The sequence below is a fragment of the Micropterus dolomieu genome, linkage group LG20 (genome assembly GCF_021292245.1).
Source record: "Micropterus dolomieu isolate WLL.071019.BEF.003 ecotype Adirondacks linkage group LG20, ASM2129224v1, whole genome shotgun sequence".
NCBI lineage: Eukaryota > Metazoa > Chordata > Actinopteri > Centrarchiformes > Centrarchidae > Micropterus > Micropterus dolomieu.
This window is the reverse complement of record NC_060169.1, coordinates 19,892,639-19,905,552: the sequence shown is the minus strand read 5'-3', so window position 1 is coordinate 19,905,552 and position 12,914 is coordinate 19,892,639. Positions and strand designations below refer to the sequence as shown.

The 12,914-nt window shown below is 36.7% G+C and overlaps 1 protein-coding gene across 1 annotated transcript in view; it reads right to left on the bottom strand.

Moving 5' to 3' along the window:
• Positions 1-4,018, bottom strand: part of nedd4a (NEDD4 E3 ubiquitin protein ligase a) — a 33,869-nt gene extending 29,851 nt beyond the window's left edge. The window contains exons 1-5 of the mRNA XM_046033442.1: positions 3,786-4,018; positions 2,461-2,534; positions 736-814; positions 601-639; positions 312-365 (exon numbers count right to left, since the gene is read on the bottom strand). Coding sequence (XP_045889398.1) covers positions 312-365; positions 601-639; positions 736-814; positions 2,461-2,534; positions 3,786-3,830 — 291 coding nt within the window. The 5' untranslated portion in view covers positions 3,831-4,018. The remainder of the gene's footprint in view (positions 1-311; positions 366-600; positions 640-735; positions 815-2,460; positions 2,535-3,785) is intronic.
• Between the last annotated feature and the right edge of the window lie 8,896 nt (positions 4,019-12,914).

Sequence of the window (12,914 nt, the reverse complement as noted above, 5' to 3'; positions counted from 1 at the left end):
ACAAAACAAGCATTTTGAAGACATTGTCTTGGGCTTACAGGCATTTCTTACTATATTATTTTATAGGTGATCAAATAATTAATCAAGACAATAATTGGTAGATTAATTGATAAAGAAAATCATCATTGGTTGCAGCCCTGACGTGAAGCAATCCACCTACTTTCAGTCAACATCAAGATGTACTTTAATAGATAAAAACAGAAATAGACCAATTACAAAGAAAAGGTTGTCCAGCACAAGAGAACAAGCTAAATTTTTCAGTATTATTAAAATTATACACAAATTGAGGAGAAAAAAAAAACACAACTTACCAGACGGTTCTCATCAAACACCTCCAAGAGCAGACGATGCACCCTGGGATTAACCTGAAACATAATGTAGACTGTAAAATCAAAACGCAGAAGTACTGGGTTCAACAATGAGCCATGGTCAACATGGTTAAATATGATGAAGGATACAGTAAAGTTTATCCAGTTTTCTGTAATGAAATGCCACAAATGATCTCCTGGCACATTCATGTAAGTGTAAATATTCACTCAACTCAAGAGATACTGTAAATAGTTAGTATACTAAATGTTTATGTTAATTTTTTCCACTTACCCTGAAAAAGAATTCTTCGTTCCATTTTGGGTCCAGTGTCTTCATGTAATGCGAGACAGCAAGGAAAAATAAAGTCAAAATAAAATACACACAAATACAACAAGTGCAGATACAACTGTAGACGTTCATACTCACCCTTTTTATTGTTTTAGTCTGAAGACTTGTGATTTCTCCATTGACGGGGTCATAGAGGGACAGTCTTGTATACGGATCACTGCAACAAAAAGAGAGACACATTTAAATTCACGTTCAGTTATGAGCTACTGTCTGCTCTTTATGTATTAGTGGTTTGTGTGGTCGGTGTGCTTTGAGATTCTACTTTATCTCTGAGGGAAGAAAAACACTTCACATGATTGTCTGAACAGATGAAACACAGCATTCAGACTTGGGACACATTAATATAATGGTCTGAACTGCTCTATGCTCTGAGGCACTGTGACATGCATTAAAACCACATCCATCAATCCATTACCCAATCTTAGTGCAACTTTAGGCCCACAGCAATGTGGTGTCATTAGTAATGTATTAAGTGACTGGCGTTGCAGAGTGATACAAATAGAGCAATTTTGGTTACCGCTTGAACGATTAGTAGAAATAAAAATCCCCAAACAGCCAACAAAATGAACATTTTATAAACTCCTGATTAGAGATCACTGTTTGATTGCATTTAGAGGTTATTGTTTGTTAACTGAGAATTTTAAAGAAAACTTAAAGTAGGACAGAAACAAGATGTGAAAAGTTCATAAACAGGGTATTAAAAATTATAAAATTATATTTGCAAATTTAGAGAACTGGGTTTGACTTTTTGACTGACCTGCTCAACACTCATTTCCAGCTCATGCTCTTGGAGGAAGTGCCAGTGTTACAAAAGTCAGGACTTTTTCCCACAGAAAATACCAGAGAAAAATTTCAAACTGAATGCGCTAAACTCAGATTCCTGTTGAGGCTGATGGTGCATTTTATCTGTGCCATATTTTTTTTAAGAATGAAGGATTTTATTGTTTTTTTAAAGTGAATGCCTGTTTATGAAAACGCCATTCTGAGCCTTAACAACCCAAGCCCTTCGAAAACACTCAAACTATAAATGAGAATCTTTCTTGCGAACAATACAGAACGCATTACTTTATGTCTTAATGGATTTTGGAGAGAATGGTCGACTCACCCAGAATAAATGAAGCACAAACTGATTCATGGTTCACTGCCAGATGTCTCTAATGTACCTGTGCTGTTTGTCTATGGGAAAAAAAATGTCATCACCTTCCTGTCACTCTCCATAATAGTTTAGAGGAGGATAAAATTTCAGCAAGTTCTGATTGTCCAGCATCACTGAAGATAACAAGGAAAACTGACAGGAAATGGCCATGAGATATGCACAGGAAGGATGAGGACGTTTATGTTATTCTTATTAAATTAATTATATTTGGGTATTGGATTGTAGCTTGTACAAAACAAGACATTTTAAAGATGTAATCTTGGCGTCTGGGAAATTATATTACCATTTTATGACATATTACAGAGTAAACATTTAATTAATTAATTAAAAGATGATCAACAGATTTATGTAGCGCCCCAATGATCAGTCAATTGCAAGAAAAAGAATAGAAAACTATTTTGATAATCGATTGATAGATAAAGGATTTTTTTCAAAGGCTAAAATGGGAAACATTTGATTATTCTAGCTTCTAAAGTGTGAGAACTTGCTGATTTTTGTGATAGTGAACTCAATATCTTTAGGTTTTAGGACTGCTGATCGAAAAAAAAAGAAGATATTTGATGATGTCAGAATTGTTTAAGCGAGAAAATAATTGACGGATTAATTGATAATGAAACTAATAGTTTGCAGCACTATCTACAACTTACCTGGCTCCAAGTATATCTTTTTTGGCCAGCCCAATTCCAGCAACAACTTTCACTTTCAGGATTCTGGATTCATTCTGAAATAACAACAACAACAACAACAACAAAACATTAATGCGTTCATGAATATGATAATGACATAAAGACAGAGATGCTGACAAGTGTAATTTATTAACCCTGATTGGAAATTACAGTCACACTTGAATCACAAACCATAAGACACACTCAAAGGAGGTTGATGAGAAAATAAAATAGGAAAACAACATAACTAAACTAAAAACTAGGATCATACTATGCCTTTGTGTTGGTATGGCAAGGTGCTTCACCAGACAGACAGACAGACAGACACAGACACACACACACACACACACACACACACCACAAAGAGGCATGTACACTAATTCAATTCAAGACCTTTAGTTGTCCCTGAGGGGTGATTAGTTTTGCAGCAGTAGCAATAAAAAATTAGACAAACATGATGACAAAAACAACAACAAAAAAACATCACTAAAAATTCAAGTGTTCCTTCTGTGCTGACAATACCTGTTCTTTACAGAGTTGATCAGCGATATAGCAAAGGGTATGATTTTATATCTGTTTATATCTGTTGTACAGGTGTGTGGTTAGTCTACCACATATTTGATATATGTGGTATACTAACCACACAGGTTAGTAAAGGGTATTGGATCATCATAATAATAGTCTTTTTGATTTGAATCCCCATCACGTGTATCATTCCCAGTCTTGGGATGATGTAACATCCTGACAATACTCATATCAGCCTCATTTATGCTTTTACTGTGAAGCCATGAGATTTCGCAATCAATCTCACTGGTTAGACGTAACGTTAGAAAAAAAACCCTACAGGCCCCTGACAGACTCTGACAACTTGAGTTTAGCAAGATAATTCAGAGTTTTGTCGGGTTCAGTTGGGTGTGTGTTTGTGTTGAGGACGGGAAATAGCTGTTAACAAACAGAAAGGCGTTAACAGCTCAGGAGCCTGTTGGGTTTCTCGGCTGAAAAAGTGAACAGGCTCTCTCTAATTTGGAAGTTGTGGGTAGCATTAGCCGTTTAGTTGAGCAGATCAATCACATCGATCTTCTATCAATAAATAACACTTTTGTTATCTAACACACAACTCCTAATATCGCAAGTTGACCACCTGCGGAGTTAGTTAGCTCGCTAATTAGGCTAACTTCCTGCAGTTTGTCAAGAGTTTATGGTTAGCAACAGTTAGCGTTAACTAGATAGCCAGCTGGCTAACGACGTGATCACGTGAGCGGTCTCATTAACGGCTGGCTAATAATGTGACAGGAGCGTTTGTTTACCTCGTCTGTTTGAAGTCCTCGGATCTGTGGAGAGGGTGCAGCCATAATATCCTTTCTTCCTCCCAGAGAGCGCGACAACACGAAGAAGAGGAAGAAGACAGCGGTCCGACAGTAAGTGGTGTTTAGTTATCGCTCTGCCTCTGTGTGTTTACACTGGTAGATACCGTGAACCTGACCAAGTGACGAGCCCCGACACCGTCGTCACTCATCCATCCTCCTCTTCCTCCTCCTACATACAGTCTACGGTTTCCTTCTTCTCGGTTTCCTCCTCCTCCCCGCCCCCTTCGCCCTGTCACTGCTAACTGCTACACCCTGAGAAAACCAGTGGTGCAAAGTAAATAAGCTCATTAATAATCAATAACATAGTATACATTATTCTGAATTGGGCCTTCTGCATATTTAGTACTTGCTATTTTACGTACATTCAGATGCCAATACTTTTACTTGTGACAGAGTATTTCCACACGGTTGTAATTGCCACTAAGATAAGATGTTCCTTTATTGATCCCAATAGGGGAAGTTCAAATTGGCACAGCAGCATAGGGGAATGTAATGCAAATTTAACAGAAGAACAAAATACAATTAATTAGAATCTGAATAAACATCATACAATAATAGACTCAGTGATCATCAGGATCAGATTTATAAGATATGTACACATTATGTCCATATCAAAAATGGAGTCTATCAGCGGAGATGGGAGACTCTGGGTGCTGGGGCGTTGTGTTTACTTAAGTAATATATCTGAGTATTTTTCCACCATCCGAGAAATCCCAGAAGCAATCCGCTGAGAGGAAAACTGTAAGCATCATCAATCTTTTACTTAATATATTTGACACTGATGGATGGGGAAAGACGTATTCAGATTCTTTACTGTAGTAAAGTAGTAAATGTTTTGCTTCAAAATATTACTTAACTGAATAAGTACTATGAGCTAAAAGCAGTGGTGGAAAGTAAAAAAGTACAATTACTCAAGTACTGTACTGTACAACTTTTATTCCAATATTCCATGAACTTTTTTGATAACTTTTTAATATGTCATTTGCAAATTCAGATTGATAAAAGAAAATATACTCAATGAATAAATTATGATGTACTGTATTATCACAGGTTAAGAAAATACTTTATTGATCCATGGGTGGAAATTCACATGCTAGTGGCAGTATATAAAGTAATTAAAATAAGCTCCAACTTTACCACCCAACTTTTACTTGAAACAGAGAACTTCTACTGTGAGGTGTTGCTACTTTTACGTAAAAGTAAAATATTTAAGTAAAATATCTGAGAACTTTTTTCACCACCAGCAAAAAGTACTCTGGCTCCAGTCTGTTACGTGGTGATATATTTTAACATTGTATTACTGTACTATTATTATTGTTGTTGTTGTTGTTGTTATTATTGATGCATTCATATGTACGCTGCATTTTGTTAGCAATTTGTGGTGGAACTAATTAAAATTATTTTTCACAGCCTACTGTTGGGTAGTTTAATAAGATGACGATACAGCTTGAGGTAAACACTAATCTGTAAAGTAAGTTTAGCTGTCAAATAAATGTAGTGGTTTAAAAGGTACAATGTCACCAAATGGAAATACCCTGCTTTTATTTTTGCCTAGTGTTTGTATGTTAAGATTCTTGTTTCTGGAAGGTGGTTTACTACTGAAGCTGAATTTACAGAAATGAAACCGAAAGCAATGGTTGCCCAGAAGTTAGCAAACCTGTAAGAAAACCTACGATACTTCTAACTTACTTATGCAGTAACTTAAGGTATTGATTATTTGTAGTAATTGAACACTTAGTACAAAATATGTAGGATAGAAATTGTGGGAGTACTGAAACCAGGACCACTGTTGGGAACCACAACCTCAGAATAATAACTAGTCTCACCACGTTTGGCAAGCTGCTACTGTAACTAATTGTGTGCAGCCAAACTTCTGGCTCAAACACAGGAGGTCTGGAGAAACAAACCGTCAGAAAAGTGCACAAATGCTTTGGGCTGTCAACAATCAAACTCGGCAAACAAAGGAGGCTTGTCAAATATTCTTTTTAAGCACTGTGGAGGGACTTGCGCTGCATGCACAAGTATTGGGCATCAGGATTCATTTTATTGTTGAACAAACACAATGCTCTCAGTCAATCCAAAATATAATTGAACCTGAAACTTAAATGTTTATTTAAGAAAAGGTGAGTTTTCTCTTGAAGAAAGTATCTTCCAGAAACTGGCAGTAAGTTTTGGTGTTGAGTTTCAGTCCATCTACAACCCGAAAAGGTCCAACTATCTCATCTTTAGTGATAGCAGCCCATACCAGTGGCCCCCCTCCACCTTGCTGGTGCCTGAGTCGAAGTGGTGCCGTGTCCTTCAGTGATCCAGCCATGGGCCCAATCCAATTTTTGAGTTTTCAGTGTCAGTTAAACCTCTTTTTTTGGCCCATTTTACCTGAAGTAATGAAGCTGCCTAATAATTATGCACACCTTGATATAAGGTGTGATTCACTTTCGCCACCCTCCCTAATTACACACTTGAAAATGATTAACTCGAATGAGCATTCAAGGTTTGGAGTTGGAAATGATGCAAAGAAAAAATCATTCAATCAGAATACTCACTTGCCTAATAATTGTGTACGCAGTGTATGTTTGGCCACAGTGCGACTCCACCCCTCTGTGGTGTACCCGGCATTAGAATGCGTTTTGGGTGATCAGATTACAGTCAGATAGTGCTTGACCACAGGAAAATACAGGTCATATCTAGATACAATCTGGATATGAGATGAATTTTAATGGCGGAATTAAAGTGTGATGTCATAGTATACTATAAGTCACAGTGACCATGTTGCACTGATGAAATATAGTTATTAGTTTTATGTAGCCTAGACATCTAGCTGACTAGAAACAGCTGTGGTTGGAATTATCAAGGCTTCCCGTAACTCCACCTCCAATATTTGATCATTAATAAAAGATGTTGTTAGTAATTGATCTGACTGTTGCCAGACTACTAATAGAACATCACATTCTTGTAGAATAAATTGATTTGGTGATTTGGAGGTCAAAAGACATTAAAACCCAGCTAAATATGGTTGTAATGTGAAAAGTTTGTTAGATTACATACAACCGTTGTTTCACAGGTGGCTGTCATGCACACATATTCTGCAGAAGTGCACACAGCACCCCCCCCCCCCACCCCCCCGTGCTTTTTGCTCATTGCATCGGCTGGACTAAGTTAGCGTCTTGTTTTTGTTTCACAGCTGGAGTTGTCATAGTAACTTTTACAATAGGCTACAATAGGAGAGGACACATTGTTGGTAGTTTGCTTTTTTCTCATGAGGGAAGGGGGGCCAGAGGGCGAAGGTTTAAGAGTCACTAGCTATCTTTGGTGTGAATATAATAAAATTTGGTTATTTATGGTGGAGGCAGGGTCATGCATTCCCCCCTGTCACTCAGGGAGGCTCAAGGAAAAATATTTGTAGCTCCAGGAATGGTCAAGAAATCCCCCAGAGAGGAAACACCCGACTGTTTCAGTGGCCAACAGCGTAGGACAGTAGATATACTGCTCACCTCCCACATATGAATGTGTCCACCATAGTGATAGTAATCAGTTATTGAATTACATGTTATTGATCGTTAAAGGAAAGATTACGTATTACACTCGTGACCACTCTAGACGTGGGGCCGGTTTTACAAAGACTTTGACTATCTAAAAGGATGACCTTGACAGGTCTATTTAATGATGATTTTATATCACTTAAAGTGTTTACATGCAATTATATATATGATTGTTAAGTATATGTGAAATCTACTTTTGTCAAGGACGTTATTACGTGCATTATATGATAAAAACATTAATTAAGTGTTAAATTAACACTCAACTTTAATGAGGTTTGATCTTATTTTTTATTGTGTGACAATGGACCTTAGTCACAAGATATTTACTCAGTATACGTTCTCTGCTGACGTAAGTTTCTATATTCTGTCGTGGGTCAGAGTTTATTGAATTTGAAAGCTGCGTCTTGTTTCACAGATGGAGGACTTTGAGACAGACTGAGGCTTTTTCTCTGGTTGTGTTGAAAACCTGACAGTAAGAATCTAAAGGATCTGTATTGTATCTTTACTAGAGCATACTAAAAAAGTTATGAATCCTTCAAATCCACTTCAAATGCACCAAACCCCAAAGTAACAGATGAGGACTCCCATGAATAAGACTGTCAGCACCATGAGACCTGGTCCTGCTGTAAATGAAACGCTGTGCCAACCTGCTTCACTTTCACACACTCACCTCAGGAAACCCCAAGAATGCTCCCACATTTGGTGTTATATTTAAAGATGGACCAAAAGTGTTACAGTCTTTCTTTTGTCAGTTTCAAATGAAGGTGTTGAGAACGTTTACAGTCCAGTAGCCACCATTACTCCTGTCGTCATTCTTACTGTCATCTAATGACCGAGGGGAACATTTGGAGCCACACCACCACTTGCCTGCCAGCTGGTTTCTGGAGATATTTTATATAGGTGTGAATATAAGTCTCTTAAATTGCCTTCTGACTGTAGTAATATTACAAAAAAGGGATTGACTTTATTCAAAAGAGATATGCTGAGAAGATTTCCCTATTTTTTAAAGTTAGTGTAAAGTGATAACTCCGAAACAGAGCAAAACATTGCTAATTAAATGGAAAATGTCATATTTTATCCTATGCTCAACATTGTATAGTGTTTCTCTCAACAGTAATATTCTACATGCATTTGCACCAGTACTTATCATACAGTGATCTTCACTTCTCTTTATTGCAACATCTTCTGTTACTAGAGGAAGAGCAAGGGGACAAGGTAGGGGAGACACTGGGAAAAACTGGAGCAGGAGCTGGAAGAAGAGCTATAGGAAAAGGGGGTGAGTGAGGTGCGATAGGAGTAAGTAAGGGATAACCTTGGGGAAAAACTAGAGGAGGAGGCAAGGGATGAGCTGGAGGAGGTGCTAAGAAAAGATAGAGGGAGAGCTAGAAGTGCTATAGGAGGCGCTAATGAAGGAGCTAGTGGAGGATGAGCTGTGGGAGGAGGAAGGGTAGGGGAAGAACTAGGGAAGGAGGTAGGGAAAAGACAGACCACTGCTCCACATCAGATTAAAATGAACTGTTATTATGATTTTCTGGAGAACGTCATCACATATTAAATTAAACGTATCAGTACATTAATACAATAATTCCTCATTAAAAGAAAATGTCATGCATTGAAGTATCAATTTGCATAACATCAAGTCCTCAGCACAGATAAAGTTTACAGTTTACGGAAACTTTTGTGACTGCATGTTGATGCCAAACTCTGTGAGAATCTACTTGTGAAAACTAATTAAAATTACACCTGCAAATGTCTGCAATCAGCTTAGTGTGAAAAATGTTAATCATCCGATTTATCCCACATAAAACAAACATGACACGCCTGATATTCAGATTATTCTTTATTATTAATAATAATAAATGTTTTTTCAGAGAGACCGAGCCAAATTAAATGTCTCACGCCTCATTGGTCTTGTGAACTTTTGACTTGAATTATTCCTGTACAGTGTGTTATTTCTAATCCCACTGTGTCTTGCTAAGAGTCTGGAAGTTTTATTAGCACTTACCTACAGAGTGTCTGCAAAGCGAAATTTCTGCCAGAGTTCGTGAAGATGTAAACAAACCAAGAAAGCATCTTTTGGTTTCCTTATTCAATCTTGGTCACAACAGTCAGACGTCAGTCTCATTTGATTAATTTAATTTATTAAAGAAAACATTGCCAATTACATAAGTGAATTTTGGGTATATTTGCATGCTCAGATTGTCAGGAAGACAAATATGCAGGAAAAATGCTGTATCTGTAGTATAACATGCTTCTTTCTGCTTAAACCTCATTTTTATGTTTAATAAACGCAATAATTTTGTCAAGGTGGGGAATGAGTAAAGAAGGGAGAGATTATGGACACAGCACAAGGCAATCATTCTCAGAAATATCAGCATGCAAAACTTGAAAAAGAGTGCTCTGAATGTAGAAATACAGGTGAGGATATACATTCCTGAACTGTTTTTGTCCTAACAAAGAGGAATACAGTATTTGTTTCTGAAGATGTTGTAGACTAATGCCAACAAATGACCTCTACTTACTAAAGCGGCTTGTTTATAACATTTCAAAGGTGAAGGAGCACATGTTCCATGTGCAGCCAGCTTCAGTCTCTTGCCAAGCCTAGGCCCTTTCTTTATGCAGATATTAAAGAAACACCGACTCCAGGATACCAGGATGTACTTAAAAATGTTTATTAGTTTTAAAAAATCTTTACAAACCAGTATCAACAAGCACTCCCCCTCATAAAAGCACTTGCTAAAATGCAAAAAAAGAAAGTATCCCCTGTACACTGACTACAGCGACATAACAGTGGAGGGCATTTCTTTCAACAAGAGGAAGGGTAAAGTCTTTATTAAACGCAAACGTCAGTGCTAACCATATAAATGCAAATGTTTTCACAGATACAGTATAGATAAACATAAAAACTGAGACAACAGATTCAAAAACTTAATATATAAGAACACTTTGTCTAAATTTCTCAAGATTAAATTATACTCCAAATGAAATTATTATTATTACACTGATACAATCTGACATGAATCTCATTTCCACATTTTAAAACGTGCAAATATTTTCTGTGGTAATTTTCTGCCAAAATCCAGTAATGAAAGGTTTTGGATAACAACTTGCATCTTGGCTGTTTCATTAAATTTTCTCATTATTCGCTACAATGTATTGGACAAATCATCCGTTCAAAAAAAGAAGAACTGAACTGATGACGCGTGGTAATACGCTATAACACTAAAAAAGTATGCTACAAAACATCATTAACAGTGCAAGTCAGATTATTGTGAATTCACAAGAGTTTATGGTTTGCAAGATTGTAGCTTCTGTACAAGCAAACAACTCTAAATAAACCAGCAGTAAAACAAAAACACACTGGGAAACAGGCCACACCACCAATCTGTACAACAAATAAAGTTAGTGTGACCAGCAATACAAACACGCTCAGGAATCTAAAGCTAATACAAAGAAACAGTGTTTTTTTTTTTGTCTCCATAAAAACGTTATTTACGAGTTGGGTTTAAAAAAGCATCAACAATAGTAAAAGAAATCATTATTAATGTACTGATTTTATAAAGAAATGCTTTTCCAGTGCTGCAAATGTCAACTATTTTTCATATTACAGAATATATTTGTTATGGCTGTTATCAAACATTACTCTGTATTTCCCTTGCAGAGGAGATTTATATTAGACACCCCAGATCTTAGAGCACGTTATTGCATCTTATACTTCAAGTCTTTGGTATGGACATAAGACCAAAAACCCATGGTTGCATGTCTTCTTTACACACGGCTCATCATCGGGCGTGATTAGTGGGCAGGACATGCAGTGAAAGATACTCCTCCGTCATCCAAACCAAACACAGTGCATTTATGTAAAGAAACAAAAATATTACAGATTGTCAGTGCCGTACGATAAGTGCTACATTAGGAAGCAAACTTGTTCAAGTTCTTGATGCTACCAACTTTAGAAATAAAGTGTTAATTTCCACTCAGTTTCATCTACTAAGTCCATTTAGTCATTTTCAGATGAAAACCTTTGACTCAAAGTCTGCACAATAAGGAAAATGGACTTTTTATTTTTACTGTCCTCCTACTTTACTTAAAAGTGCAGAACATGACAGGTATCTCACACTCCTCCACCATGCTCTGTGTGAGGTAACTATCATATAAATACTCAATGCAATAAATAAAGCAGTTTTTACGGGTGTCATTGCAGAATCAGTCATTCTTCTTGGCTTAATGTTGTTAAGAGTCAAACTCATAATTTTTTCCACATGGTGTATTGCTGATATTTCTTAATATATCTATTAAACAGTTAACAAGGGAACATTTTGTGCATGTAAATTAAAGGGATTTGTTTGAGTTTCTACAACGTTATAGTTTATTGAGTTTAGTGTCTGTGTGGACCCCAGGAAGAATAGCTATTGCTTTGGCTACAGCTAATGGGGATCCTAATAAATGAAATGAAATAGTTATCATTATTAAAGACAATTTCCTTTGTGGTTTAAAAGGCAAAACAATGTGCAAAAGAGGCCTAATTATATTATTGCTATCATCATTTTCAAGTTGTCTGAGCTCTATAAAGCACCGAGGTTTGATTCTCATGCCGATTAGAAGATGAGAGGTTGACTTTTAAAGCATTAACAGATCCTCTTCATGTATTCCATCAAGGTGAACCACCAGTAAAGGTAGTAACACTATTGCGTTTAAGATTATATTATTAGCTACTACGTTTATTATTTTCAATTCATCCACATCTCATTATACGCTCCATGCCAACTCATTAGCGTGACAATATATTAAATGGATTCAAATGGATGAATTTGGTTCTATGTTTTTGTCACTAAATGATATTTCCATAAATTGAGTGTAAACTTTTAAACATGATGTTAATATCTTTTTCAAACAAAGAACCAGACTGACACCTAAAGCTCATACAAAGATACTTCCAGTGATCCTTCCAGTGTCTTTCAGTGAATGTATATGCACACAAATGTCAATTATGACATTAGCGAAGTGTACAAAATATATTTTGTACACTTCGCTTTAATTACATAATGCCTGCAGTTGAGATTTAGACACAATGATATTGTAATATATAAATAATAATGTTGTTTCATTAAGGTTCACCTAACTTTACACTAAGAAAGCCATGACTCTTATGATTTGTTCACTGATTCTTCAGTGAAATATCAAACACAACATAAACTCCCCCCCACAGGTTTAGCGTGAGATTTCTTTTTTTTGTTCAGTAACCTTTGTTTACTTGTTAGAAATACTCTTGATCAAACAACGTGAGCCGACGTTCTCTGATTTAAGGGAAATGACCAGCATTTTAATCAGAGCTTTGCAGCATCATTGCAGTTCAGGCTGGCACTTAAACTGGACAAACCTCAATGTGTCCAGGGTTGCATTATAAAGTGTAAATTCCTGAAAATAAATAATAAAACAAACAGCAACCAGAGGTTAACATGTTCAACATGACAACCCCCCCCCCCCCCCCCCCCCCCCACTCTCAACCCATCAATCCAACTGTTGGATG